The sequence below is a fragment of the Pantherophis guttatus genome, chromosome 3 (assembly GCF_059756535.1).
Source record: "Pantherophis guttatus breed Tessera chromosome 3, ASM5975653v1, whole genome shotgun sequence".
NCBI classification, from domain to species: Eukaryota; Metazoa; Chordata; class Lepidosauria; order Squamata; family Colubridae; genus Pantherophis; species Pantherophis guttatus.
This window is the reverse complement of record NC_142065.1, coordinates 53,293,343-53,320,184: the sequence shown is the minus strand read 5'-3', so window position 1 is coordinate 53,320,184 and position 26,842 is coordinate 53,293,343. Positions and strand designations below refer to the sequence as shown.

Genomic DNA, 26,842 nt, shown 5'->3' with positions numbered 1-26,842 from the left:
AGTCATGGCTTGAAATGTGAGAAAACTAATTTCAAACCGTCATATGCTCATTAGGTTGCTTTTAGACGCTATTACTGCACTCAGCCTCATTTGGCTTATAAAGTTCTATGAAAACTAAAGCATTGGTCTTAAGAAGTACAAGTCCCTTGAGAAAAATATGATTAAAAACAAGGCTCAGCCAATAGAATATCCACAACAGGATATGAAATTAGTATTAGAAACAATGAGAAATGAAGAAAGAATACAAATAGATAAAAACAGAATGTTAGTTCCGAATGTATGCTTCATTCTAGTCATTAAAAAAGGATGAGCTAAGCAAATATTATGATATATCCAGAAAGAATTGGATGCACTATAATGTTGTTTTGATGAACATCAATGTATGTCTGCGTACTAACTGTATATTAACAGATGGATGATGCCATCAAAATACTCTTTTGATCAAAAAATGTATTCTTTTATTGGCTTGAGCACTGGATATGTACCTGAAGAGATCTTTTCGATATAGAGCTAAACATCTCATCCTTAAGTCTATTCACCCCATGAAATTTGACCGTTCCTCATTCTAAAGAGCTAACTGCTAGTCCACTGCAGCATATTTTTTGTAAATTTTGAATCTGGTATTTACTCTGTATCTTTTCCCTAATTCCAAATCCTGATTTTTATCATTATTTCCAATGCCGTGAAGAATTTCTCCATATAATTATTGGTACAGCAATATTTAGTTCCACTATTTATACCAATCAGTGGATAGCTTTAATGATCTTTAAAATTTTCATTTCTTAAAGCTGCCACTTCAAAATAAGCAGTCTTAGTCCCTCCTTATTTTACTTTGTGACAAGGCCACTTCATACTTAAGTAAGAGTTATTGTTATCCCTTATACACCTTCCCCCCGAAGAAATGCTAAACAGGAAGATAAATGGTCCCATATTGTATAAAAAGTGCATATTTTGTTCCACGCATATAATTAAATACTAAATTTCAAATAAAGGTATAGTACCTCTCCGTCTAGTGGAAAAGCTGAAGATTTAAGGGGTTGTCATACTCTTTTCTGATGGGTTTTATTGTCTTTAAACTTAACTTAATTGGACAAGCCCTCAGAGAATTATTTCTCATAAAGTATAGTACTCTACATAAAGCAGGAAACATGGTCACTTTAACCAAGTCAACCCCATTCAGATAAGCTCATAACAGAAACTGTGAGGAGAGTGAAAAAGGCACACACCTGGCCATATGCCAACACAGTTGCATTGTAGCCTTCAAAGCAGCCCTCAATCAGCTTGCCTACACAAGTTGTATAGATCTGTTCCTGCCAAGTATCCAGGTCAAAGACAAAGTCATAGGTAAATGCTTTGTCCTTTCCCAGGAGTACTTGGGGTTCCCCAGGTGTCACTGATGTGCAGATGTGGCATCCTTCAATCTTTTCCTTTGGCATCTGAGGACGAATCCTGGGAGGGAAAAAGGGGGGGGAGGAAGAGCATATCTTTTAAGGAATTATAGTAGTTAAGTACTGGAGAATATGAAGAGATAATACATCAGACAGCTTTTCTAGAGCACAGTACAACAGTACAACCACAGAAATCTTCATGAAGTTGCAAATCTGTATATTTAAATCAATATAAGAGCTCTCATATTATCTGTATATAATAGAGTTATGGAAAAAAATTAAACCAACATCACTGCAGCGCTACAAATACTTATAGATGCATGGTAGCATTAGATTCCATAGACTGGAAATATGTAGATTTACCTACAAGTGACAGATTAAATATAATTGGACAGATATGGGACGGGAGGAGGTACTGTTAATAGAAAGGCCAAGAAATACAGAAGGATTTTTGTCTTTTTATTATTAAGTTCTACCCAGTAAGCAATGTGTGATTGCAGTTAACTGGGGTGAGGAAAAGCAGAATAAGCTATTTCTGCATCAAGATGCCTTGAGGAAAAAAGACAAAAGTGTAATTAAGACAAATCACCCATTAGTGGCATTATGCAGATAATGTAAATGATATACCACAGAATCCACAACTAGCATTTTGATATCCATGCAGGTGGGGGCAAACCTTCCCTCCAGCAGAAAAGGCTCTTCTAGACCCCACTAGCCAAAACTCCTTGATCTACAGAGTCCATAGCTCCTTCTGTTGGATCAAATGGAGTAGGCTAATCCCATTGTGGTGACATAATTCCCCATAAAACCTGTCCCCATGCTACGAAGGGCTTTAAAGTGATAATCAATACCTTGAATTAGACCAGGAAGCAAACCAACAACTAGTGCAGCTCACACAACAATGTTACACAACATATGCCATCCTAGGGGCAGTTAGAACTGTCCGCACCATAGAACTCTCTCAGGTTTAATATTAGAAACAAAGCATTTGAAACTCAGATGTGCTTCTATCGTAGATTTCAAAACTCATATTGGGATTCAGAGGAACATAAGAACAGGCCAGAAATTATACAAATATTTATCTATATAGTTGACTTAAAATAACGAGTCCTTGCAGTCTGTTGCTTTTTATTTTTTCACTGCCTAATCTCCAAGAAATGTATCACTGCTTAAAGCTCCTGATGTTATCAATTCATTTCCTCTGTTTAGATTAGCATTTTCTTTCTTTATAATTTTTATAATTTTACCAATGGACGAAAAACCTTAGTGGGCAAAATTAGATTTTGTTTTTTTCACCAACATAGCCGGTCTTTACAGTAAGCACCTGCGACAAAAGCATGACATCTTTCTGCAGTTAAATCTACTTGCCTGTATTTATTTATTTGTTCTTTTCAAAGTCAGGCTCATACAGAACTAAAGCCAACCAAGCTGAGACTTTAGACTTGTTTTGCATCTGGAAGTGGTACAGTAAGAGCAAACGTGATAACATAAGTATATGCAGCATTCAAAATACTAAAAAATATCTCTTGCAAAAAAACCCCAAACCCTAGTTTTGGTGAGTTGGCATCCGGTTTGCAAAAGTTCTTCAGAATTCTAATAGGCAATTAAATAAGCAGGAAAAATATATGTTTGGGTTTGCTCCTAAATTCATAACTACTGTACCACAGGTACTACAAGGCTAAGACAATTAAAAAAAAATGGACCAACCCCCCCCCTTGCTACTCTATCAACATGGGAAAAAGCTATCACCCTTTCAACTCTCCATGTAACTTAATAGTCCCAAGTCAGAGCAGGGTTTATACTCAATGCAATGCTCATTTTTCTCCCTTTTTGCCAAGGAGATATTTTCAGAGTCCATATTGTTAAAGTGGATTTGTCCTGGAGGATCAGAGAAGGTGAAAATAATAGCACATATAAAACCATTTATTTTATAACTTCTGTAAAATGCTCCTCTTTTACTTAAGATTCCAATTAGCCCTGATGAGTTTTTATCTTTTTTTCTTCTTCTTAGTTGATCGGTATCTAGCAGGAAAACAAATCTAGTAAGGTTCTGCATGGCCTATTCACCCCTTGTGGTCAACATACATTATTCCTGCTTCTCTTTGAGTTAGTTGTAGCTCCAATCCCTATTTTATCTCAGTAATGGGGATATTTTTATTTTAACTATTATACGATCTACAATTATTGCAAATGTGCCATTCAGCTCACAAAAGATAGGCAGAACACTATTCAAAAATTGGGAGGTTTCTCCATTCTGTGCCAACAGGATGGAAGAGCAGCAGTTCCCATGACAACTAAGTCTCTGCAAGGAGGAGGAGGAGGAGAAGGAGGGGAAAAAAATGCAACCCTAAAAGAGAGCACACTGACAACACTATATAAAACACCACTCAGGCATTTTCTCCAGTGGTCTTGACATATACAATGGCCTAGCTGTTCAGTTCTATCAGCAAAAGCCAACATTTATAGAGAGGGGAACCAACTGGGCTGGCATCCAAGGCACAAATGGCCTCTGGTCTTAAAGGGAAAGCTTTAGACCAGAGGCCAAAAAGGAGCTTTCTCTTTTCTCACCCCCAATATAGTTTCTCATTCAGGAAGATCCCCACAGAAGGGATTTCATCCTAGGATTTTTCAGTCAACCTAGTCTTTGCTCTAAATTTGCTTGCAAAAGGAGGATCCATTCTAAAATTATTCCTGAATAAATAGAAACTAAAGTAAAAGCTTTTTCACAAGGAATAGTATCATGCCTAACAAATCTCAACCAGAAACAAAAGCAGTCTAAAAGAAAAGGTTGAAGGGTTTTTCTTAAGAGCATTACTTTCTTTTTCAAAGGCTTAATTGCTTCCCTTCCCTTGTCAATCTGATTGTAAGGTCCCCTTACTTTGGCCAGGACAGACAGATCGGCAGGATAGAGACAAAAAGGCCAATGCATGACTTGTACTGCTCCTGTTTTATTCTGCCACTGAATCCCAATATTCAAGACTTAAGACTTGTACTTGAGGGCAGTCATACAATCAGGAGAAAGAAAACTAATCAGTTACATGCATATTATGATAAACTTCAGTCAGTCAATGACTAGCACAAGACTAAATAAATGTAAATAATTGGCAAAAAGCCTGAGCCTGACATGTTCCATCAGCAAATGCTTTTTTCTTGCCATGCAGCTAGAAAATACCATATTTTCAGGAAGAACATTAGCGCTGCCCCCATATGGTCTGTATTAATCCATGTTTGATCTGAAAAAAAAATGAGTAAATGAGAGGATTTGGACCTTGTGGAATTTTTACTAAGATCATACAAGATAAGCAAAGCATAAAACTATGGGGTGTAGCTTGAGAGTCCCTGTGCTTCCCTTTTTCTCCCACTGTAAAATATACTTTTCAATGGCAGTCAATACTGTTTGCAAATCAAAATAGATTTTAAAATCTTCTCTCTCTTATTTTTCCATCTTACTTTAATTAATTTATCACCTCGGTCCCAAAATTCTTAGCGGCTATCAATTCCTACTTCCAATAATTAAGTTTAAAAACACACACAAAATCAGGAAATAATAACAACGCATCTTGTTATTTCCACTTGGAGCCTTTTTTTAATCAAATCAGGAACAACCAAATTCATACACCTGATCCATCCTCAAATGCCCTATGGAACAGCCGTCTCTTAATCATCTCCCAAAAGGGATGGGGTTATCATTGTCTCCAAGAGTATGCTATTCTATAGCTTTTGCCAAATATTAGATTCCACATGGAACAATCTCAAACATAATCAGGTCCCAAACATATATAGCTCAATAGATGGAAATCAGCACTTTGGATTGTACCAGGGATATCAGCAGCCAATGCAACTTTGGCAGTAATGGTCTGACATGAGTACAGTAGTCTGTGTAGATTCAATTACAATCTAGACAAGGGATAACCAAAGTCATGAGTGGCTGTCACTATACCTCTGAGTTCAGAAAAAGCTGCAACTGGCACACAAGCAGAACTCTACAAAATGTGTCCTGGCCACGGCTTCCACTTGCTTTTTCAGAAGGCTCCAGGGAAACTCCCAATTGTGATTCTGCCCTCTATGAGGAGCATAACCCCATTTATAGTAAATGATGGTCCTCCCTATAGTCAAAATGCTTTTTAATCAACAGCCATGCTCTTGTATGCATTAAGCCTGTTTCTCTCCAGCCAGATCCCAACACCCCTCAGACACTAAGGTAGAACTTTTATGTTAATGATTTTATGACACTACGATGGAACTTTGACGGTGTCTCTTAATTTGCCCAAGAAGCTGATAAACAACCAAGCATCATAAGCCTACCAATGATGGTGCTCACAGATGACTTCTCCCAACGGTTTTAGATAACTGTTAAAGAATAAAAGGGAGAAGGTGGAGCCCTGTGATAACCCACATCAGACACAATCTCTTTTCTCTTTCCTCCACCAAACGGAATTTCTCACTCATGCAAAATCAAGCCATGGCACAAACAAACAGCTGGCAATACACAATATGACAAGCTGAAACAGTGACTGACATTTCTAATATAAACTTGAACCCATTTAAACCAACTGACCAAAGAGGGCCCTAAAATCACCATACTGCAAGAATAAGATACATGCAGAAAATCCTCTCCACTTATTGCTATTGTCTTACCATTTGGTAAGTGGAAAGGAGGTTAATATATTGGAGGGATGTTTTTGAAAGTCAAACAAAAGATAACTGAAGTCTATCAACTGCTATAGTACCAAATTCTCACTTAATTTTCAGAGTATTTCCATCAGCTAAACTAAAAAAAAAAAGACAAAACAGACTAAATGTTGTATCCTAATTTGCATTAGTATAATGCTTTCAATTAACATAGGTTGCAAAAGATGAAGCTATCATTCAGGACAAGAGCTTTACATATTAACGGTTTACTAAAAGCCAACTATAATACACCAGAGCTCTCTCTTTTATCAACTGCATCAGTCATGTTCAAAAATCACATGAACATCATGCTTCAGGCATTATTTCAAATTCTGATGGCAGCACAGTTCCTTTCAAATCCAGAGAGTACTAAGTCTCCATGTTCAATTTCATTTTGCAATGAATGAATGAATGAATGGAAACAACATTTCCCTGAAGAAAAAAAGCTATCCCATGCTATTATCTTGGTTTCAGATTTTATATGAGTGTTCAGATTAAATGTAAGGTGAAAAAGGACATAACTTAATGGTGGGCAAAAATAAATCTAGATTTGCAATAAATTGGTAATGATGACTTGCTTCCAATTGTTAAATGGCTCTTCTTACTATTTCAATATATACTAATAAAATCAAGAAAGCTTTCAATAATCAAAAAGATTTAAATACAGGTGGTCCTTGGTTTACAACCACAATTGAGCCCAAGATTTCTGTTGTTAGGTGACACTTTTGTAAAGTGAGTTTTGCCCCACTTTATGACCTTTCTTGCCATAGTTGTTAAGTGAATCACTGCAGTTGATAAACTAGTAACATGGTTATTAAGCAAATTTGGCTTCCCCATTAATTTTGTTTGTCAAAAAGTTACAAAATGTGATCACATGACCTTGGGACACAGCAACAGTCATAAGTATGATCCAGTTGTCAAGCATCTAAATTTTGATCACATGATCATGGGGATGCTGCAAACGTTGTGTGAAAAATGATCATAAGTCATTTTTTTCAATGTCGTGGTAAATTTGAATGGTCACTACATGAACTGTTGTAAGTCAAGGACTACGTGTACCAGAGCTGAATGGCAGTCAAATACATTTTGATTCTAAATTATTGAACTGAGAGAATATTTTTTTCACCAGATGGAATTTGTAGTTCTAATTTTAAAAAAATGATTTGCCCTTCCCCGAGATAGAAGATAATCAGATTTAATTCATTCAGTTTCTAAAGTCTCAGGTTCATACTGTATATTAGGTATTGAAAAAGATATTTTAACCATGATTGAGCCACCCTAGATGAAAAGTTTTGCATGGAGGGCATGTCCAAACTTATCTTATTCTTCCTTTATCAATAAAATTCTAAATACCAGGAGAAGGAAAGAATTGAAAGGACTAATTTCTTTAGCAAGCTTAATTACTGCAAATTCTCCAAGTTAGTCTCCTCAGATATTAAGATCTAAATCAGTGGCTATTTCCAAACTCTTGCCTGGATTGGATTATAGAGCAGAACTTTCTCTGCACTTTATGAGAGAATCAGCAATTCATCTTGGGAACCAGCCAATTTCTTTAAACAAGTGCTCCAACATATTTCAACATATACAGATACAGAGGAAGAAACTATTTAAGTACATGACCAAGGGACTATTGCCATGAAATATAGATTAGACAAGGAACATATGATGAGGCTTTAGGGCCCCATTTATCATGAGAAAATCTATTATCTTCCCAAAAACTGACTGGACGCATAAGAATACCAGCATAATCTGCATTGGCAAACAGAAAGCTGTAGCTTCTTTCTCATCTCTCCAGCAATAACCATAGCAGTTCAAGCACTGTTCTACCAATGTAAATGGATCTGGCTATATGACACATTTCCAAACATCAGTACCTGCAAATTTAGATTCAATCAGTGACTGAACCTAATTTTTTGATATTAACAACATTCAGATATCAACTCCATAAATTGTTATATCTTCTTACTTGGGCTTAAATACTGTTTATGCCGGTATTGCTATCTCTATTTAAATGACTTCTAGTTTCTTTTCCTCTCACTGTCTTTACCTAATCTGCCTTTAGGCTTGTTAAATTATGTCAAGAAAGTTTATTTTAATCTTCTGCTTTGTATTAAGATATCTGAATAAGTATGATAATTGTTTTTATCTATACATGTGACACAACTATAGAAACATACCTGCAAACGTCAGGAACAAGTATATTCCTTTTCTTTTTCACACCAAATGTGCATCCAACTTAAGGTAAACAAGAGCTCACCATGATTTTCTAAAATTAATAGAACGTTTTCTTTCATATGACAGGGTCATCTACCACAAAAGCGAAGAGTAATCATTCTAGAGACTAGTTGAATCATTAGGCAAGACAAGAGACATAGCTTCTCAAAATGTATGTAACCAAGATATACAACCTCTTCTTCTCTAAAGTGTATGTAGTGTACAGTGCATGCCCTAAATACCCTAAGAGGGGTACCAAAAAGAGCATACAAACCAAAAGCTCTATTATATCTTATATGTTTATTTCTGGCTCTAATTAAATTCTTTATGTCCTGGGACATACACATTATTGACACTTCAGGAGATATATTATGCAAATAGGCAGTGGGGGATAGTACATTATGGATTATATTTCTCTATCTACTGTTCTCAATGTAAAATGTTCTTTTATGAAGAGCCCATTCATACTCAGAAGTATAATCCATATTTACTTGGAGGTAGGGGGCACCTGTTGATCTAATGCAGACAACAAAATAACTTACACCAGCCTTACTTCAAGCTTCCACTATTCATAACACATTTTGAGGATTGAAAGAAGCCTGATAAAAATACTTCACCGTAGGGTTTTAAAATATTTAAATAATATTTAAATGCAAGCTGTTTAACAACAACAGAAATTATCCTGCCTTCACAGCACTGTTGCCATGTTCAAGACTATCAGATGACTGTATCTGGGTTAGAATTGCATGTAAGCTCCTCTTTAGTATGCAACATCACAACCCTATCCTCCATGTCATGTAATATTCCAGAATATTTTGACAGGACTTGTTATAGGATATTCCCTCAGAGCCCAACAATCAGACCAACTATGCAGAGAGAGCTGGGCAATAAACAGTTACATTTGTTGGCTTTGCAAAAACCCAAAGAGTGCTTTTCTTTTCTACAGATCAGAAGAAAGGATACTTTAAAAAAAAAAGAAAATCTTATCAGTATGCATTTTCATATGTCAATAATCCTTAATACATTATATAATATTCCCTTCCTGCTTCAATATATCATTAGATTAACTTTCTTGGCTGATATAACTAAATTAAAGTATCTTCATAATTAATGTAAATAAAATATTAATTGGAGTTTCATGCCAATGACATTTTTAGACAAACTAATCTTATTATATAATTACAATTATAAGGTTACAAATTTAGATGACCAATTATTCTTATCCTTGCCTCTTGCATGTTATCCCAAAATACATTTATAGGTACTGTACTGTATACAGTAATACACTCATTCTTAAGTGAATAGAAAAATTAAAATATGACAATAGATAGATAGGTAGGTAGGTAGGTAGGCAGGTAGGCAGGCAGGCAGATAGATAGGGTTTGTATAGATGAATATTAAAAACAATGTGGATAAGGTGTTGTGGTTGTTGCATCTACTCGAATCAGTGCTCTGCAGAAAAATATATCTAAAACATTTCTACTCTGTAGCAAAAATAAGCCAGAAGCCAGAATTTAAGAATGTCAATACTTCGCGCCTGTTATTTGTCTCACATGTTTGGAGCCCACAAGGCAAGAGATAGCACAAAGAAAAGCAGAACTGTCTCAAACTCATTACAGGGAATGACTTCATAACACAAACTATTGCAGCTAATGTTCTTCAAAAACATGACTCACTATCCTTCTGTTATTACAGTCTTTAACCCTGGCCTGCTCTCCTGCCCTGGACTTCTTCCTAGAAAAGATGCTGACAGACTCATTTGCAAAGTTCCCTGGAAATCAGTTTACACAGGGCAGAGAGGCTTTCTGAATGTGATACTTGTCAACACTATTGATTAAAACAAGTCACAGTGCATAAAAGTCTGGAACCTGTGCAGATTCTCAGGCAGAAATCCTCCCATGAGACAGAATGAGCTGGAGGATCTCTTGTGCACAATAGGACTAATTAATTATATTTTATACATCTATATCTATCTGTAATTTAAACTAGCATCATAAGAGCCTTCTTTCAATAAAACACCTATATTTATTCAAAGACTACAATCATCAAACTGCATCACTGTTTACTAGTAATACAATGGATGAAGCTAATAGGTTTATCTTAAACAGAGATTTTCAATAACTCTTTCAATATCTAACAAGTTAAGAGAAATGCCGAGATGCAAACTCCACAATTGGTTTCCTTTTTCTACTGTATGCCTTCTACCCTTGCCATGCCAAGCAACCTTTGCAAAGGTATAACCATGGGTACCGCAAATTTGCCAGAATTCTTGTATGTAATGCAACTAACAGAGATAAAAGTAGTGATTAGGTGAAGTAGCAATACTTGCATTACTTGAGGACTGTAAAATTTGACTGTTAATGCTACTTTATATAGGAAGAAAGTTGCCCAATTTGAGAGTAAGGGGAAATGTGAGTTTAAACACATTATAGATAGCAGAGGTCAGATGCTAGATAGGAAAGAAGAAGAGGTCATGGAATTTCAATTTATCCATTCTAGCTGATCTAACATCAGCTGTACACAAAGACGAATTGTTAGCAGAGAAATACGCTTGCTTCAATCATACTGTGTTAAAAATAAAACAAAAAATCTTATTTCAGAAAGAGAAATAACAAGTAGTCCTCAATTTATGACTATTCGTTTAACGACCAATGTTCGAAAGTACAATGATGCTGAAAAAGGTGACATGATCAGTCCTCAGATTTACAACCGTTGCAGTGTCCCCACAATCATATGATCAAAACTCAGGCACTTGACAACCAACATGTATTTTACAGCAGTTGCAGTATCCTGGGTCATGTGCATTTGCAACTTTCCCAGGAAGCCAGATTTGCTTAACAACCGTGTAATTTGCTTAATGACCACTGTGATTTGTTTAACAACTGTGGCAAAAAAATCATAAAATAAGGCTTACCTAATAAATTCCAGTCCCAATTGTGGTTATAAGTTAAGGACTACCTTTAGTTAAAACAACTTAATACATGTGAACAAAGGACCCTAAGGGCAGACACTACATGGCAGCATTTGGGCAATACTGCAATCTCCACTTCAAAACAAATAGAATAATAAAGCAGTAGTAGGAAAGAATGAAAAAGTGAACCAACATAGAGCATAGAATAAGAGAGTTGGAAGGGACCTTGGAGGTCTTCTAGTCCAACCCCCTTAATCAAGTCAGAGACCCTATACCCATGATGGTGAACCTATGGCACATGTGCCCGAAGTGGCACGTGGAGCCATGTCGCCTGGCATGTGCAGCGTCACCCAGTTCTCTTCCAGGTTTCTGGCGTGGATGCACACGCGATGATCAGCTGGCCTTTTTGCATGTGGCAGTGCCAGAAACTAGAAGAGCTGGTCTTCGGGTTTGCTGTGTGAGCATGTGTGCAGCTGATGTGCGCATGCGCGCCAGAAACCTGGAAGAGTAGCTGGCTGAAACCGGAAGTTCAGTAGCTGAAACCGGAAGCTCATTTTCCAGCATGCGCACACGCCCTGGGCAGCTCCTTTTCCGGGTTCGCGTGCGTGCTCCCTTTTCAGCACTCGGTGCCGAAAAGGTTTGCCATCAATGCTCTATACCGTTTCAGACAAATGGTTGTCCAATCTCTTATTAAAAAATCTCCAGTGTTGGAGCACCCACAACTTCTGGATGCAAGTCATTCCACTGATTAATAGTTTGAACTGTCAGGAAATGTATCCTTAGTTCTCTCCTTCATTAGTTTCCATCCATTGCTTCTTGTCCTGGATACTGATATGCTGCTATCATGTCAGTTCTTCTTTTCATTAAACTAGACATACCCAATTCTGGTAATCGTTCTTCATATTTTTAGCCTCCAGCCTCCTAGTCATCTTTGTTGCTCTTCTCTGCACTCTTTTTAGAGTCTCAAAATCTTTTTTTTTAGATTGTGGCGACCAAAACTAGGTGCAATATTCCAAATGTGGTCTTACCAAGGCATTATAACCAGGTGCATTCATATGATTTATGTAGTTAATTTTCTTGAACTAATGTATATCTCTTTATTTTTGTCAATCCAAGTTTTCTAGACAAGTCATGAAATTAAAAACAAAATATAAAAGCAAAAGCAACAAATTAAAAAACAATTAAATATCAGTGCCTGTTTCAATTTGTTCTGAAATGAAGGGGTACATTTTTATTGCTCCTCTTAGTACTCAATTCTGTTTTAAGAACTGATTTTAGCTTTCTTTAAGAGTATCTATCATTTTCTTTCCCTAGAATAGCTCAGATTATATATTTTATGGCACTCTGTCAAGGGGAAACTAAGTAGTAGTAATCATAATGGAGATCCACCACTCTTATACCAGAAGATGCTAAAACTGAGGTAACCTCTATGGCACTTAGGACAAGAAAGTGGCAGTCTTTAACAGAGAGCTGCAGTTGGCAAAACAGTGAAACACACGCCCAAACAAAGTAACACAATTGAATAAATGAGATATTTGATAGCCAAAACAAATGCATTTAAAAATAAACAAAATATCTCCATGCTTTTTAAAGCCCTAGTGCCATTAAGACTAGCTGATGTACAAGAATGGTAGAATTTATGTATTTTCTCTCAACATCTGAAATAAAAAACAGAACAAAAATGGGATTGTTCAACTAGTCTATTTTATATACAGTAACTGAATCTTTAGAATAAATTGACATAATTTCTACTCATGTAATCTTAAACCCCTGAAAAAAATGTTAATGTTCATCAGTAATGAAACCTCTTACTGTCAGAATATGGAACAGAACTCCTAAGTACTTTCTTTCACTTTGCTAATACTTACAGAGGGACAAATTGGCTTTATTTATTTATTTATAAATTTATTTATGCATTTATTTCAGTTTGTAAACTGTCCAATTCCCAGTGACTCTATATATAATCTATATCAATTTTGTATATTTAGTTTCATCTCACTGCTGCAATAATCTAAACATACTTTATATAACAGAATATCATTTTAATATTGTTTTATACAAGAAAGAATGACAGATATTTAGTCTAGTAGTTAAGGCACTGGACAAGGAGTGGAAAAACCTGAGATCTGGTTCTGACTTGGGCATGAAAGCAAACTGGGTGACTTTGAGTCAAACTTTTTCTCTCATTTTTAGAAAGATGGTTATGACAAACCAGTTCTAAAAATGTTTCCAAGAAAACTGTATGGACCTGTTAATGTAGTCATCTGGAGTAAAGACTGATTCAAAGACTCTGTGTGTGTGTGTGTGTGTGTGTGTCTGTGTGTGTGTCTGTGAGAATGCATGCACACGTGCACACCCACACTCACAGACACCCACTATTTCTTTCCATAATATTTGAATTAAAATCTAAACTCAGTGAAATACACAATTTAAAATATGTACAAAAGGTGTTTTGATTTGTGTTAGACTCCAAGAAATGAAAATTAAATCAGGTCAGTTTAATGTGTAGGGCAAATGAAATTCTTTAACATCCCAGTTTATTACCAAACAACTGATTTCTTAATAAGGCAGTGAGTTTTAGAATAGAATAGAATAGAATAGAATTCTTTATTGGCCAAGTGTGATTGGACACACAAGGAATTTGTCTTGGTGCATACGCTCTCGGTGTACATAAAAGGGTTTTATTTATTTATTTTAGGGTTATCCATTTGAATGATATGGATAATGGTTCAACTAGGTAGTTCTACACCCTAGACCTAATGATTTCCTTGGGCCACTCTTTGGATAGCCACAATTACAAAGACTTTTAAAATTAAAAAACTATGTTGTTTTCACCCTAGTGTGTTTTCATTCATATGGGATTTACTGTGAATATCATTGATGAAGGATAAGAACAAAGATGGAGATCAATGAAAAAATTACATCAAGCAGTTTCAAGTTCACTGATAATTTAAGCCAGTTATTATTTTAGCTGTATCTGCAGAACATGCCAAGCATTTCTTGCTTCAGACTCAGCTTTTAATTTTCTTACCAGAAAAACCCAGTGCATTAAACAATAACAGCTCTTACCATCATTACATCTGTGAAAAGTGATTTATAAGATGATGGCATTCCTACTTAGAAATCAACATTTAAGCTCTCCTTCTCTTTCTAAATAGATTTGCCAATGTCCTGCAACTTTTCTGTTATTCAGATGGCATCAGAGTCAATCATGCCAGTATAAAAAAGGGAGCTATCTTAAATAAACTTTTTTTTACAAAGATCATCAGTTGGTATCTAATCAGGAAGTTACAGTTGGTTAGTTAGCATCTAAGGCCAATCACTCTATGCTACTGTAGCTATTATTTTGCTTTAAGGAGCTTGAGTCCAAAATATTTGCCAATTTTTTCTGTCCATTCTTCTTTTAAAAGGGACAAAAGCTGCCAGAGTAAAATGGCTGATTACTGTAAGCAGAAGATCTAACCTATCTCTTGGGGAGATCAAGGATATGGCATGTTTCAACAAGAATATTTTTAAAAGTGGATGAGGTCTAAAGGCTGCAAGAGTTTAAATAAACTTGAAATGTACTTCCTTCCCCACCCCCCACCCCATTTCACAAGCTCCATTTCCTGATTCTTCTCAGCACTGAGAACTCTCAGATATTACAGGAAATGCTCAATGAAAGACATTTTTTTTTCAGTACACATCTTTTTTGCAATCTGATATAAATTCTCACATTTAATAAAAAAATCTTTAGGCAGAGAATTCTAAATTAGATTCATGCAGCTATATGTTTATATAAATGCAAAATATTGTTCTATACTACTGTCACTGGAGAACAATTCTGGAATCACTCTACTTTCTTTGATTTGTGACAGCTAAGGGGCCAAATGTATTAGTATTGCAAGTTTTCATCAGTGCCCCTGCCTATTAAGGGTAACTGAACTGGAATCTTTTAGTCCAAGATATTAGAAACACTTATACATAAAGCATGTAAAAGAGGATGTGAATAATTTCTGTACTGAAGGAGACAAAGTCTACTAGATTACAGCACAGGAAAACAAAAACCCACAAAGGTATTTGACATTCGCAGTAATCTGAATTTTTGCCCTTAGACATTATTCCTATCTTGAAAATGAGACTGAATCAACTTAATGCCGAATGGGCATACTTAATTTAAAACTATATGCAATACAGATAGACAGCATCCTATATATATCTAATGTTTGCAACCCTGCAAACAAATGTAACTAGTTGAGGATAATCCATAGATTTAATAACATAGTTTTTATTTAATGTTTCATTGTGAATTTGTGGCCCACCTTTCAATCCAAAAATAGCAGCAAAGAAATGTATTGAGAATTATCACAGTGAATTTTCCTATTGACTATATGTCATGGCCATATGATTTTATTTATATTGATTAGCACTAAGCCAGGATTGTGTTAAACAAGGCTCATAAGTAAGCTGTTACAGCTCTACAGTTTATAAATTATAATGGCTAGGTTCACATAAGACTTCTAAAACTAAAATCCCTTCTGGTATATTGGCTTCTTGGTGTAATTCATGCTGTCATTGTCATATTTTAAATCCTTCCTGGCATAGGACAACCTTCTCCAATTGTTTCTGCCCATCCAATATGAAGAAGCAAAAGATCCCTTCATTCAGATTGCTATCATCATGGGATTCAGAGTTGGCCTTTTCTTTCATCCCTCTCTGCACTTAGAGCACTAAATCCTACTCTTGTTCCTATATTGATGATCTTATATCATCCCATTCCAAGCTCATGAGCTATACAACCTACTCATTTTAAGTATCAGAGTTAAACTAATATTCCCCTCTCCCCTTATTTCAGTACCATCCAGCAGCAGCTTCCAAGGCTGAAAAGCTGTTACATTTCATCATCCATTGTGTTTGGAGACATTGTGGGATGACTGAAGCAGAATTTCAGACTTTGGGAGGTGCAGCTCACCCTCTTCTCTTACCAGCCAGGGCCTCCATAGCCATTTTTCTGCAGCATTTGCTCCCTGCGTTTGCATTTTATTTCTTGAGTTTGTCCCTTTCACATTTGTCCCTTCCCCCTCCTGCTTTTGACACCAATTTCTTTCCCAGCTTTCAATAAGGTAGATGATCGCTGAGTTTCCCCATTCTTTCTGGGGAAGATGAAGCAGCATTTGCCACAGTTTGTTTTAACAGTATGCTGAAAAGCCTCTTTAATTTCAGATGCAGCAATCTTACTTTTTCCTCACAGAAATTGCCTTTTTTTTAGTACTTGTTCCATAGTTGTCGGGTTCAATCACTATCCTTGGTGGATTTCCCAAAGCATGGATCTGCCCTTTGGAAGAGTGATGACCCAAGATCCACACAGTCAGACCCCGCCATCCTTGACAAACCTCAGACCTAATCTTTTTCAAAGACACAGGGCCAGGATGTATGTGAACCCACCACTGAGATTATCCAGTTTGTTTAATGGTCATGACCCTCCTTCCTCTTGCCTTTTCTATTACTCTCTTTTGACATACTGTATTGCTTTTTATTAACCCAACTGGCCAAGTCATTTGTAGATGGGCAGACTTAAAAATTGAAATTATAAATCAATGTATGACCTTTCCCCTCACCTTGGCTAATGACAGGTCAAATGCCATAGATAAAATCGCTGCAGATTATGAGTGGCAGTCATTAATCAAGGCCACACCTTTCAGCAGAGAGGCAGTAAAGGTGCAGCGGAAGCAGGGTAAGAGACAGTTGGGGAAAGGACAGCTAATATTTTGTGCCAATTAGGTCATTTCAAGGATTGGTCTCTGTGTGTGTCTCTGTGTGTAACTATTTCACTAGTGGGAAAAAGTCTCCAATCATTTTGATCAGGTTCTTTTTTAAACAAAAAAAAATTCTCACACACATTGTTCTTCAGATCTACTTGTGTTCTTTTCTTTAAAAAAATACTTATAAGAGGAAATTACAAGTAGCAATTATGTTTTAGAAAGGAAATGGCATACTATAGCAAATAATGCAGAGACATAATCTTCATAATTGATAGCAGCAAATTGGTATTTTACACTTTCTAATAGAATGTGAGAAAAGCCTGCTTCGGTTGATCAAATTATTCAACTATAAAAAAAGATTGGAACATCTGCTCTGCATTACAATTGGGATCCTAAATGCAGCTTGTTAGCTTAATGGTTTTATAAATGTAAGCAGGCTTCTATAGAGAAGCAGTTGTCGGAAAAGGTGCAAACATCATAACAATCTCCTGCCTCTTGTATGTATCTTGATTGTTCAGAAGAAAAAGCCAACAGAGATTCCTCTGTATCGGCAGTTACATTTTACCTCTTTCAGTATAAGTAGTCCTCAACTTTTGATCAGTGTGAAATTATGTTGGCCTCCAAAAGTTATTTAGGACTTAAAATTTGCACTTGCATCTATCACAAATTGTCATGCTACCCCCAGTGGTCACATGATGGTAATTCAGGCACTTGGCAAACTTACTCATATTTACAAATGGTTACGGCTATCCTTCGGTTATGTAATTGCAATTGGCAATATTTTTTGCCAGTTTCTGGCAAAAACGACCATTGAGGAAGCTGAGTTCACTTAACCAATGAGTGAGTTCCTTAATGACTATGATGACTCAACTTATGACCACAGTAATAAAGCTGCTTATCTCACAAACAAAATCCATGATGCCCAGGGATAAAACCCACATCAACAGCAGCACTCATCCAATTGTGTGGCATAAATGTGTGGGACAACATACTGGAAACAATTCTAGATATTTTAGCAATTAGCATCCCATATGGATTTTGTTGCATTATTCAAAGTGACAAGTTGTGCTATTTTAGGAACTGGGATTTATCTTTATTTACATTAATATAATAAAGCAATGTTTTACATTCCATGAAATTTAAAATAGATGTTAAATATTCAGCATACTTGCCAAACTGAAGTAGTAAAACAACCCTCCCCAAACAGTATCTTATAAGTAAGTTAAGCCAATTCCTTGCCATCCTGGAAAGTATCCAATTTAGGAAGGCTTCACAGGACAAAGATGATTATATATATATAGAGAGAGACAACCACCATACAAAGTAGGAGAGAATCAGAACAGGATAAAGTGAGCCCCACAATAACTTCATCTCTCTCCAAATTCAAGCTACAAGAAATTATATGTCTCAGTTGTGTGATATGTCACAAAACATGAATGAATTGATGTGGAGAGCTGGGGAAAGTATATTATACAGGCTTCTACCAGACTAATCTTATTTCCATTGCATAATAGTGTTGATCATCAAAGGCAGAATAATCATGTTTTTTTCTGCTTTTACTATGTCACCTGTTTATCACTGGTATTTTGCACTTTGAACACTGTTCAGGTTATTAAGCATTTTTGTAATGTATTTCAGAATTATCAGCAAACATTTTCATGCAGATGTGTACAATGTCCATATAGGTGCCTTAAAAATAATTCTGGTTTCTAAATATATTTTCCAAAACAAAGTAATTTATACAGACTGGGGTTACCTATCCATTGAACTAACATGTGGCTGTGGTTATGATCTAGTACTACAAATACAGTTATTGAGATCAATCCTGGTCGATGGCTTAGAATGTGCTATGAACTCAGGAAGCTATGGTTTAATAAATCATGGCTTAGCTCAAGATATATACTAATTTATTCAATCCTGAACTCTATATAGGAGTGATTGCTGAGAAATACCAGAGTTAACCAATGATAACTGGTAGCTTGAGTCTGTATGCACCATAGCTTAATTCTTAACTACTATAGCATATATTTCCATATGTATCAGGCCAGACTGAAAGGGAAAGGAACAGATCCTATGGCAGTGAGTTCTTTAATTTGTTTTGCCCATGCAGAAAGGGAAAAAAAAGGGTGCTGGCACTGAAGAACGGTTGAAATGCTTTAGTTGTGCCCTTAACAAAGGAAATTCAAAACACTTTGGATGTTTTACCTATCCAATACGGCAAGAACCCAAGACATCCCTGAAAATTCAAAGAATCATCTGAAATAGAGGCCAAATTGCAAAATTCCAAAATATAAAGCCATTCTGTCTTTTCACACTTTAGCTATAACTAAAAGGATGGATTCAGAGCAGCGTTTCTCAACCTTAGCAACTTTAAGATGTGTAGACTCCCACTCCCAGAATTCTATTGAAGATGAAGTCCATGCTGACTGAGGAATTCTGGAAGTCTACAGTACACATCTTCAAGTTGTTAAAAGTTAAGAAACACCGATTCAGCGCATGAAGGATTTCTGATGTCCGTTCCTATTGATAATTTGTACTTATAGAAAACTACTCCTCTTAAGTGCACTGTTAGAAGAATATGACCAATTCCTATGATCAGCTCCAATGGAGGGCAGAGAAGAAAGTAGCAATGGTTTGCTTTTGACATTGTTTTGGCAGGATGCAAGTTTGCATTATAGTCTTAAATTGCTCTTAAAATCAACCCCTTCCCATTACTCTCTGCCACTCACTTCAGGTTCTAATATTGCTAACACTGCAAAAGGAAAAAATAGCCCTCTTGGATTCAGTCAATCTAGAGGGGACATACACCACTCTGACAAAATATGTGCTTATAGCAGAAGAATTGCACAAGCTGTGTGTGTGTGTGTGTGTGTGTGTGTGTGTGTGTGTGTGTGTGTGTATCAGGCTAAGATAGTTCACTCCTCCCCTCATTTCCTGCTTATTGCTGAAGGCCCCAATAGTTTGCTCATATACTTTCATTTGATTGGTCTTCCCCCTCACCACAGTTCCCTCTCTTAAGTGTATAGTGATTGCAGCATTCAAAACAGCATTCAGTGATGTTTTTGACATTTCCACCACCCACATACCTTCATGTCCTGCAGTAAGAAAGTTTAAAGAAACTGCAGCTGAAATAACACGTATACGTCCTCTGACTCCTCTTTTCCTGTTGCTTCCCCCTGTGCAACATTATAGACTATGATGAAAACCTGTCTATATTATGCAAATCAAGATAGCTGGCATCTATCTGCAAAACTGACCGCATTTCTAAAACTGAAATAAAACTCTGCACCACATAGCCTCCCTGAAGTCTGGAACTCAAGTCCATACTAACTGACTGGAAAATACATTAAGTAAATATTTTAAATTTCCTTTTGAGCCATAAATGTATAAACCTGGATATTTCAAAGAAAATAATAAAATCTTGAATTTCTTAGGAAAAGAAATGTCATTTGCAAAATAACATGTTGTTTGCTTATTTGCTCTAGCTATAAAGCACGTGCTTTAATTTTTTCTGACAGTACTCTGTGTGTTCAGAAACTTCACCTGGTCCAGAATGGCAGAACCAAATTATTATTATGACAAGTTAGAGAGAGGCTGCTTCACTGTATATTAGTGCAGTGTATATTAGTACTAATTGTTAGTATATTCCAACTATCATTTAAACCTATCTTGGTCAAGTGATCTCTTCCCAATTTAATATATATATATATATAAAATTAAAAGATAAAAAGAAATAGAAAATCAGAAAATAGAAAATTAGAAAAGGAAAAAGGAATAACTGTAAAAATGCTGAAAAAACAAAAGGAAAAAAGTAAAGAAAATAGAAAAAGAATGACTTTCGAGTTTCATTGGTACAGATAAATATATAAGAATACAACAAATTCCTATTCCAAATTAACATTTGTCTACTTTATTTTGATAATCCCATACAGTACTATTCATCAGATCCCAAAATCAGCTTTTCATTTCTTTCACTTTCTTGCAAAAACTCAAAGAATGATTTCCAAGTATAAACAAAATTTTTCAGTCTTTTTTTCTTCTTCAAGGCTATCAATTTCAACCATGTCTGCCAATTCCACCCACTCCATCATCCATTCTTCCATCAGAGGTATTTGATAGATGCCTTTTATGCTGTTATCATCATAAAAACAAAGTTCCATAAGATGTTTCCATTTGTTTGCCCATTAAGCCGAAAAGAAATTTGATCTTTTTCAAATTGAAGACCACGCTTGACTTTGAGTGGTATGCCAGGAGCCTCACTCCAACAAATAAGGAAGGCCAAATTAATAAAAATAACAGCAACAATGGTCATTGAAAAAAAATAAATGACCTTCCCAATACACAATTAAATGTTACAAGGAATTATATCTACAAAATTTGGCAGCAAAAGGGCAGGACATTACTGGGAGAACAATGAGTTTTTCTGGGAGAGCAGGACTGTACACAGCCCATATGCTCTGTCCTAAATAGTTGGTTCACCTATGAGCCTACATCTACGTACCTCCTTTAAACCCACTAGCACCAATGACGTATCTGACAGGAATAGGCAAGAGAGTTTTATTGGTGACTGCTTCCACATTGCAAAATTCCATGCTAACGGAAGGCTAGTTCCATTGTTGTTATACTTCTGTTGGGAAGCAAAACCTTTTTATTTCGGTGAAACTTTGACAAAGAAGTTGGTCTATTATCTGAATGCTGCCTATTCTACTCATGTGTAAATAATGTTTTATATTTTAAATCCTCTAATTATCCTCTATAGCCAGGATGGTGAACCTATGGCATGTGTGCCAGAGGTGGCATGCACGCAAGCCATCACCCCAGCTCAGGTCCACCGCGCATGTGCACACCTCTCACCAGCCAGCTGGTCTTAAAGTCTCTGCCATGCATGCATGGGGGATTGGGCACAAATGGGGGGGGCATCCACGCATGTGCGGGGGCGGGGAGCATGCAGGGGGGCGCACTTTGAGCACTCGGTCATCACTGCTCTATAGGGCATATGTAGCTGCAGCAATAACTTTGGGAAAACATCCAAGAGGACCTTCTCACCATCCTGTATCTTGTATCCTATGATAACTTCTGGACCACCCTAGCTTTATGAACCCCATGAAAGTGGTCCAACTTCTTCAACAGACCTCTGGACAGGACATAAAGAAAACAGATGACAAAAAACAAGGGACAGGTGAGGAAGAATGACATAGAAACTTAGTCTTTCCTGCACTCACTCAATCCTGAGAAACTGTTTTCTCCAAAAGAATGTCATTCAGATAAGGAGAAGCCCCAGCCCCAGAGTGGGAGGATTAATTTTTAGCTTGCGATCTGCACATTTGCTCAACTTTGTTACATTTCCTATATAGGTAGTCTTCATTTAGCGACTATCTCGTTTAGCGACTGCTTGCAGTTGCAATGCTGATGAGACAGTACTACCTGTAATCCCGCTTTCCATGTAGTTTTCAACAGATCAATTTCTACTGAAGACAATCTCTGGCACAGAATCTCCTACTGAACATACATTTGGAAGGAAGGGGATTGTTTTATGAACAACAGTTCTCTCCTTCTGCCTTTTGTCTCAGCTTTTTATTTCTGATTTTTGAGGCAGCATATATATTAAAGATAGAAAAAACATTAGAAAGGAAAGTGAGGTGGAGCAAGTACTTATTTTCACAACTCTCAAACCTAGATTGTTCTTTATTTAGAATGCCTTTCCAACTGTGCATCTTCCAGAATTTTTGGCCCCAATTTCTGATAATTTTAATAATTCCCAACCAGAACAGACAATATGCTCTTGCCTTACAACCAATATTTAAAAACCTTCTGTGGAATATTCACAATAGCAAAGAATACAATTTTACATTTCCAGGTTTAAAAAAAATTGGTCCAGCACTTCAGGTACAAAGCACTAACAGACAGAAGATATGCACCACCTAGTGAAGAGTGTAGTGTAGTGCTGCCCTCCTGTGAACTGGGCATTTTGTACAAAGTGTGCTTCCCTTTCAGCAGAGGAACAAACTGTTGCCAAAATGGCAACCCTAATATGTCTGCTCAGTCTAGTATTTTTTGGACAAAGCCTCTTTCCCAACCCATCTCCACCAACTCAGCGAATGACCAGTTCACCCCACAGAATGGCAGACAACAGTATCATTTCAAAACACTGTCTGAGAAACAGACTTTCTCTCCTCTTCATAAAGCACTGCTCCTTGTTCAAATGAATAGAAATTATATTAGATGCAGTTTCTTGATCGTTTTAAGTCAAAGCTCAAGTGTGCATGAACACACAAAGGAGATTGTATCCTCCGTGGCTAGAGTAACACAAAAAGGAAAGCACCATGGGAAATATGCCTCTGCATTAACACCACCCTTTCCCTGCAACTGGAAAAAAAATTACCAGGCTTCAGGTGAAGAGAGAAAAAGCACTTGTGGCCGACTTTACCTGCACAAACAAAATGCAGGGAGTTGCAAAATTAGGAAAGGGAAAGGGAGAGAGGGATGAACGTGAAACAACGTTGCTGATGCTATTTATCCAGGGCACTGCATAAGCAGATAGGCCCCCAACCCCACCCTAATGGAGAAGCTATCAGTCACCACATATGATGGATGAAAGCACAAAAACTGAAATAGGAAAAATTAATTGCCAGCCAAAGGAAACAGAAGCTAACAAGGGAAAGGAATCAACTGTTGGCCCACATGGAAATCTGACAGCAAGGGATTTATCAGAAACAATAATAATGAAGAGAAACGGAATGAACAGTCACACACATGACAGAAAGGAAAGGCAGAAAAACAGAGCAAATGTGCGAAATACAGGATTTCCTTGTTTCTCTTGGTTTAGCTGCTGTCTGATGTGGAGAGGGAGGGGGGAAGAGAGAAAGAGAGAGAGAGGGAGGGAGGGAGAGAGAAAGAGATTCGCTATTCTTCCAAAAGAATACTAAAGAAATACTAAAACCCCACTCTTTGTACCTACTTAACAGAAACAGCACAAAATCTGCTTCTGCAGAGTAGGGAAGAAGCAGAGGGGCCAAAGAGATGGATCTGTCTAATGACCAACATTTTTGTGTGCATGGGATTATTAGCCGCCTCAGCACCCAGACAAGTCCAGCAATTGGACAGGGGAGTTTCGCTCTGGGTCACCCCTCTCTGCAGCGCTAACAAAGAGCAACAATGCCCATCGGCGTACGGTAGACACGCAGAGATAAAGGGGAACGCGAGGCAACTTCTCCTCCGTGGAGGGCTCCCCCTAAGCCTGGAAGGGGGGGAGCACAAACCCTTCTTTCTCAATCAGGGGCCGTGCCAGCCACACTCCTGACGGTCAGCAAAACCCCGAGTCCGCAGCTCCAAGCGCAGAATAGCGGCAGCGGCCAAGGCAACCTTCTCTTCCCCGCCCTCCACCCCTAGCGAAAACGCACAAGTCGCCCTGCAAGAGCCGCGCATCTTTGGCAATGGGAGGGAAAAAACAAACAAACCCCGATTTGAATGAACGGGCCGACCTGGAACGGAGAGGGCAAGCAGCAGCAGCTGGAGGGGACTCCTTTTGTTCGCTCTTCCCATTCACCTGCAATGGAAAGTTACCCACTGAAAACCCCTCCTGTCCCCATCTCACCTCACGGCCACCTTGACGCTGCAGCTGTCACCCTGGGCGGCCATTCCCTTCTTCTTCTTCTCCTCCTCCTCTTCGTTCCTTCGCCGCCGCCGCCGCCCCGCACCGCAGGAGAGCGCTGCCCCTCAACCACCATGGAGCTCGGTGGGGCCAGGGCCGAGGCGAGGTTGCGACTCGGCTAGGAGCAGGAGGCGCGGAGGCTGCAGGAGGAGGAGGAGGAGGAGGAGGAGAGCATGCTGAGCTCCTTGTCGGGTAGCGCGGGCGCTCGTCCTCTTCAGGAGAGAAAGAGAAGGCAGCCCCGAGCGGGAGAAAGCTTAGGCGGCGTGCCCGCTTCCCATCCCGCCCGCCGCGGCAGCGGGACTGCGGAGGGAAAATGAGCGGCGACCAAGCCAGAAGTCGAGCGGGCGGAGAGGCTTGGTGGGGAAGAGGAGGGAGGCGGAAGGAGGGGCGGCAGGACGCGGAGGCGGTCACGCCCACCCACCCACCCCCCGTCAACTCAAAAGGTGGGGGAGGGACTTGCGCCGAGTTGGGGCGGTGGGCCGCGTGCGAAGAGGCACGAGGGAAAGAGCGAGAGGGTCTCGCGGGTGGAAGGAAGGGCTTCGGAAGTTGTAGGTCCAGAGGCTTGCAGATTTTATTTTATTTTATTTTTTAAGAGCGCCGCCCGCTTTGGTGTACGATCTCGGTGAAATCGCTTCCGTTGCTTCTAGCCGGCCAGCTCTTGAAAAGAGACATATATATATATATATATATATATATTCCCGGAAGAGAGTAAAGAGCTTGCCAACGAAATTGCCACAGAACTCGCACGTGAGCATGAATTTTGTAGCGTTTTTCCGCATAGGTGGAAGCTGGGCCTTTTGCGGTGGTTGTAGTAGTAGCAGAACCGAGGGGTCGCTTCATTAACCCGTGGTTCTCTTATTTGAATGACACCATACATTTCAGAAGCCGGGTTTCTCATATTAGGCAGTGTTGGCTAACTGGGTTTGGTGCGTGATGTGAATATCGCAGGCCCTGCCTTGCCTTTGGTGGGAATTTTCATCGAATGTTGTGGATATTGGGGTTTGTGCAACAGATGAGGCTAAAATATGGCCTATATCAATAAACTGTATTGTGTAATTATAGTCAATATCACACACATGCATGCATATGCATGGATGTAAAGATTCTGTTGCTACAGTACCTCCTTGCTTATAGCTGAAAACCAAAATGTAGCCTATGTTAGTCTATATTAGTTGAAGATTGAGATTCTCCTAGGTCAGGGATCTCCAAACTTGGCAACTCTTAAGACTCCTGAGCTTCAATTAAGCCTGACTAGGTGGCTCAAGTGGCTAAGACACTAAGCTTGTCGATCAGAAAGGTAGGCAGTTCAGTGGTTCAAATCCCTAGTACAGATCTCCTTGCATGAGCAGGGGGTTGGACTAGATGACCTCCAAGGTCCCTTCCAACTCTGTTACTGTTAGCCAATTCCCAGAATTCTCCAGCCAGCATGGCCATTATGAAGAGTTTGGGGAACTTAAAATTGCTTCTCAAAGTTGTCCAACTGGAAAATGCTGATCTAGTTCAACCCTTTGTAATGTGCAAAAAAGTCAGTGAGATGAGGCTGTTCAGACATTTACAACAAAACCCCCCAAATATGAGACACTGCCATCTGCATGTGTACATCTGTCAGCTATTGTACAGGTCTTACAATCAGGACACGTTGCCTGATGTATTTTTCTTTGTAGATGTCAGTGAAAATAACATTCTAAATCATAAAGTGGAGAGGACATCTTAAAATGCTAACATCTTCCTGTAGCTTCAGTTATATAAAATCACTGACATTGTTCTCTGCCATTTTGAAGCAGGAAACTAAAAAGTTTAGGTTCTGTGTCCTTTTTCATCAATGGATTGCAGAAATCTAGATGAACATTAGATGGCAGCAAAGAGTTAGCATTCTTTGTTGCGATTTTAAGGAGTTTTGCAGTCTAGTTTTGGAAACCAAAAAATACCTTTAAAAAACAAAGACCTGGTTCACACAACACACAGAGGCATAAAATTGATATGGTTCTGCTGGAATGTTCTTAGTACACTTGTTAAACTTCATTTTGTTTCTAATAATTAAATAAGCTATAACTGGCTGCATTTATACAACATACAAGGTCATCATAAAAAAAAACAACACACAATATGATAAGGTGTTGTGTAAACCAGCTCTTTATAGTGTAGTCACTGAATATGTGTAATCAGGTCAAAGAAACATTGCAAGATTTTCTCTCCCTCACATCCTGCCCAGTTTTCATGTCACTTTACCTACTGTGACCTTCACTTTCCCATAAAATATAAAGTG

The 26,842-nt window shown here is 38.0% G+C and overlaps 1 protein-coding gene across 4 annotated transcripts in view; it reads right to left on the bottom strand.

Annotated features, from left to right (window-relative positions):
• Window positions 1-24,932, bottom strand: part of KIF21B (kinesin family member 21B) — a 75,159-nt gene extending 50,227 nt beyond the window's left edge. For all 4 annotated transcript variants that reach the window (XM_034414736.2, XM_034414737.2, XM_087889569.1 and 1 more), the window contains exons 1-2: window positions 24,520-24,932; window positions 1,227-1,449 (exon numbers count right to left, since the gene is read on the bottom strand). In XM_034414736.2, coding sequence (XP_034270627.1) covers window positions 1,227-1,449; window positions 24,520-24,563 — 267 coding nt within the window. In that variant the 5' untranslated portion in view covers window positions 24,564-24,932. The remainder of the gene's footprint in view (window positions 1-1,226; window positions 1,450-24,519) is intronic.
• Window positions 24,933-26,842: the final 1,910 nt, after the last annotated feature.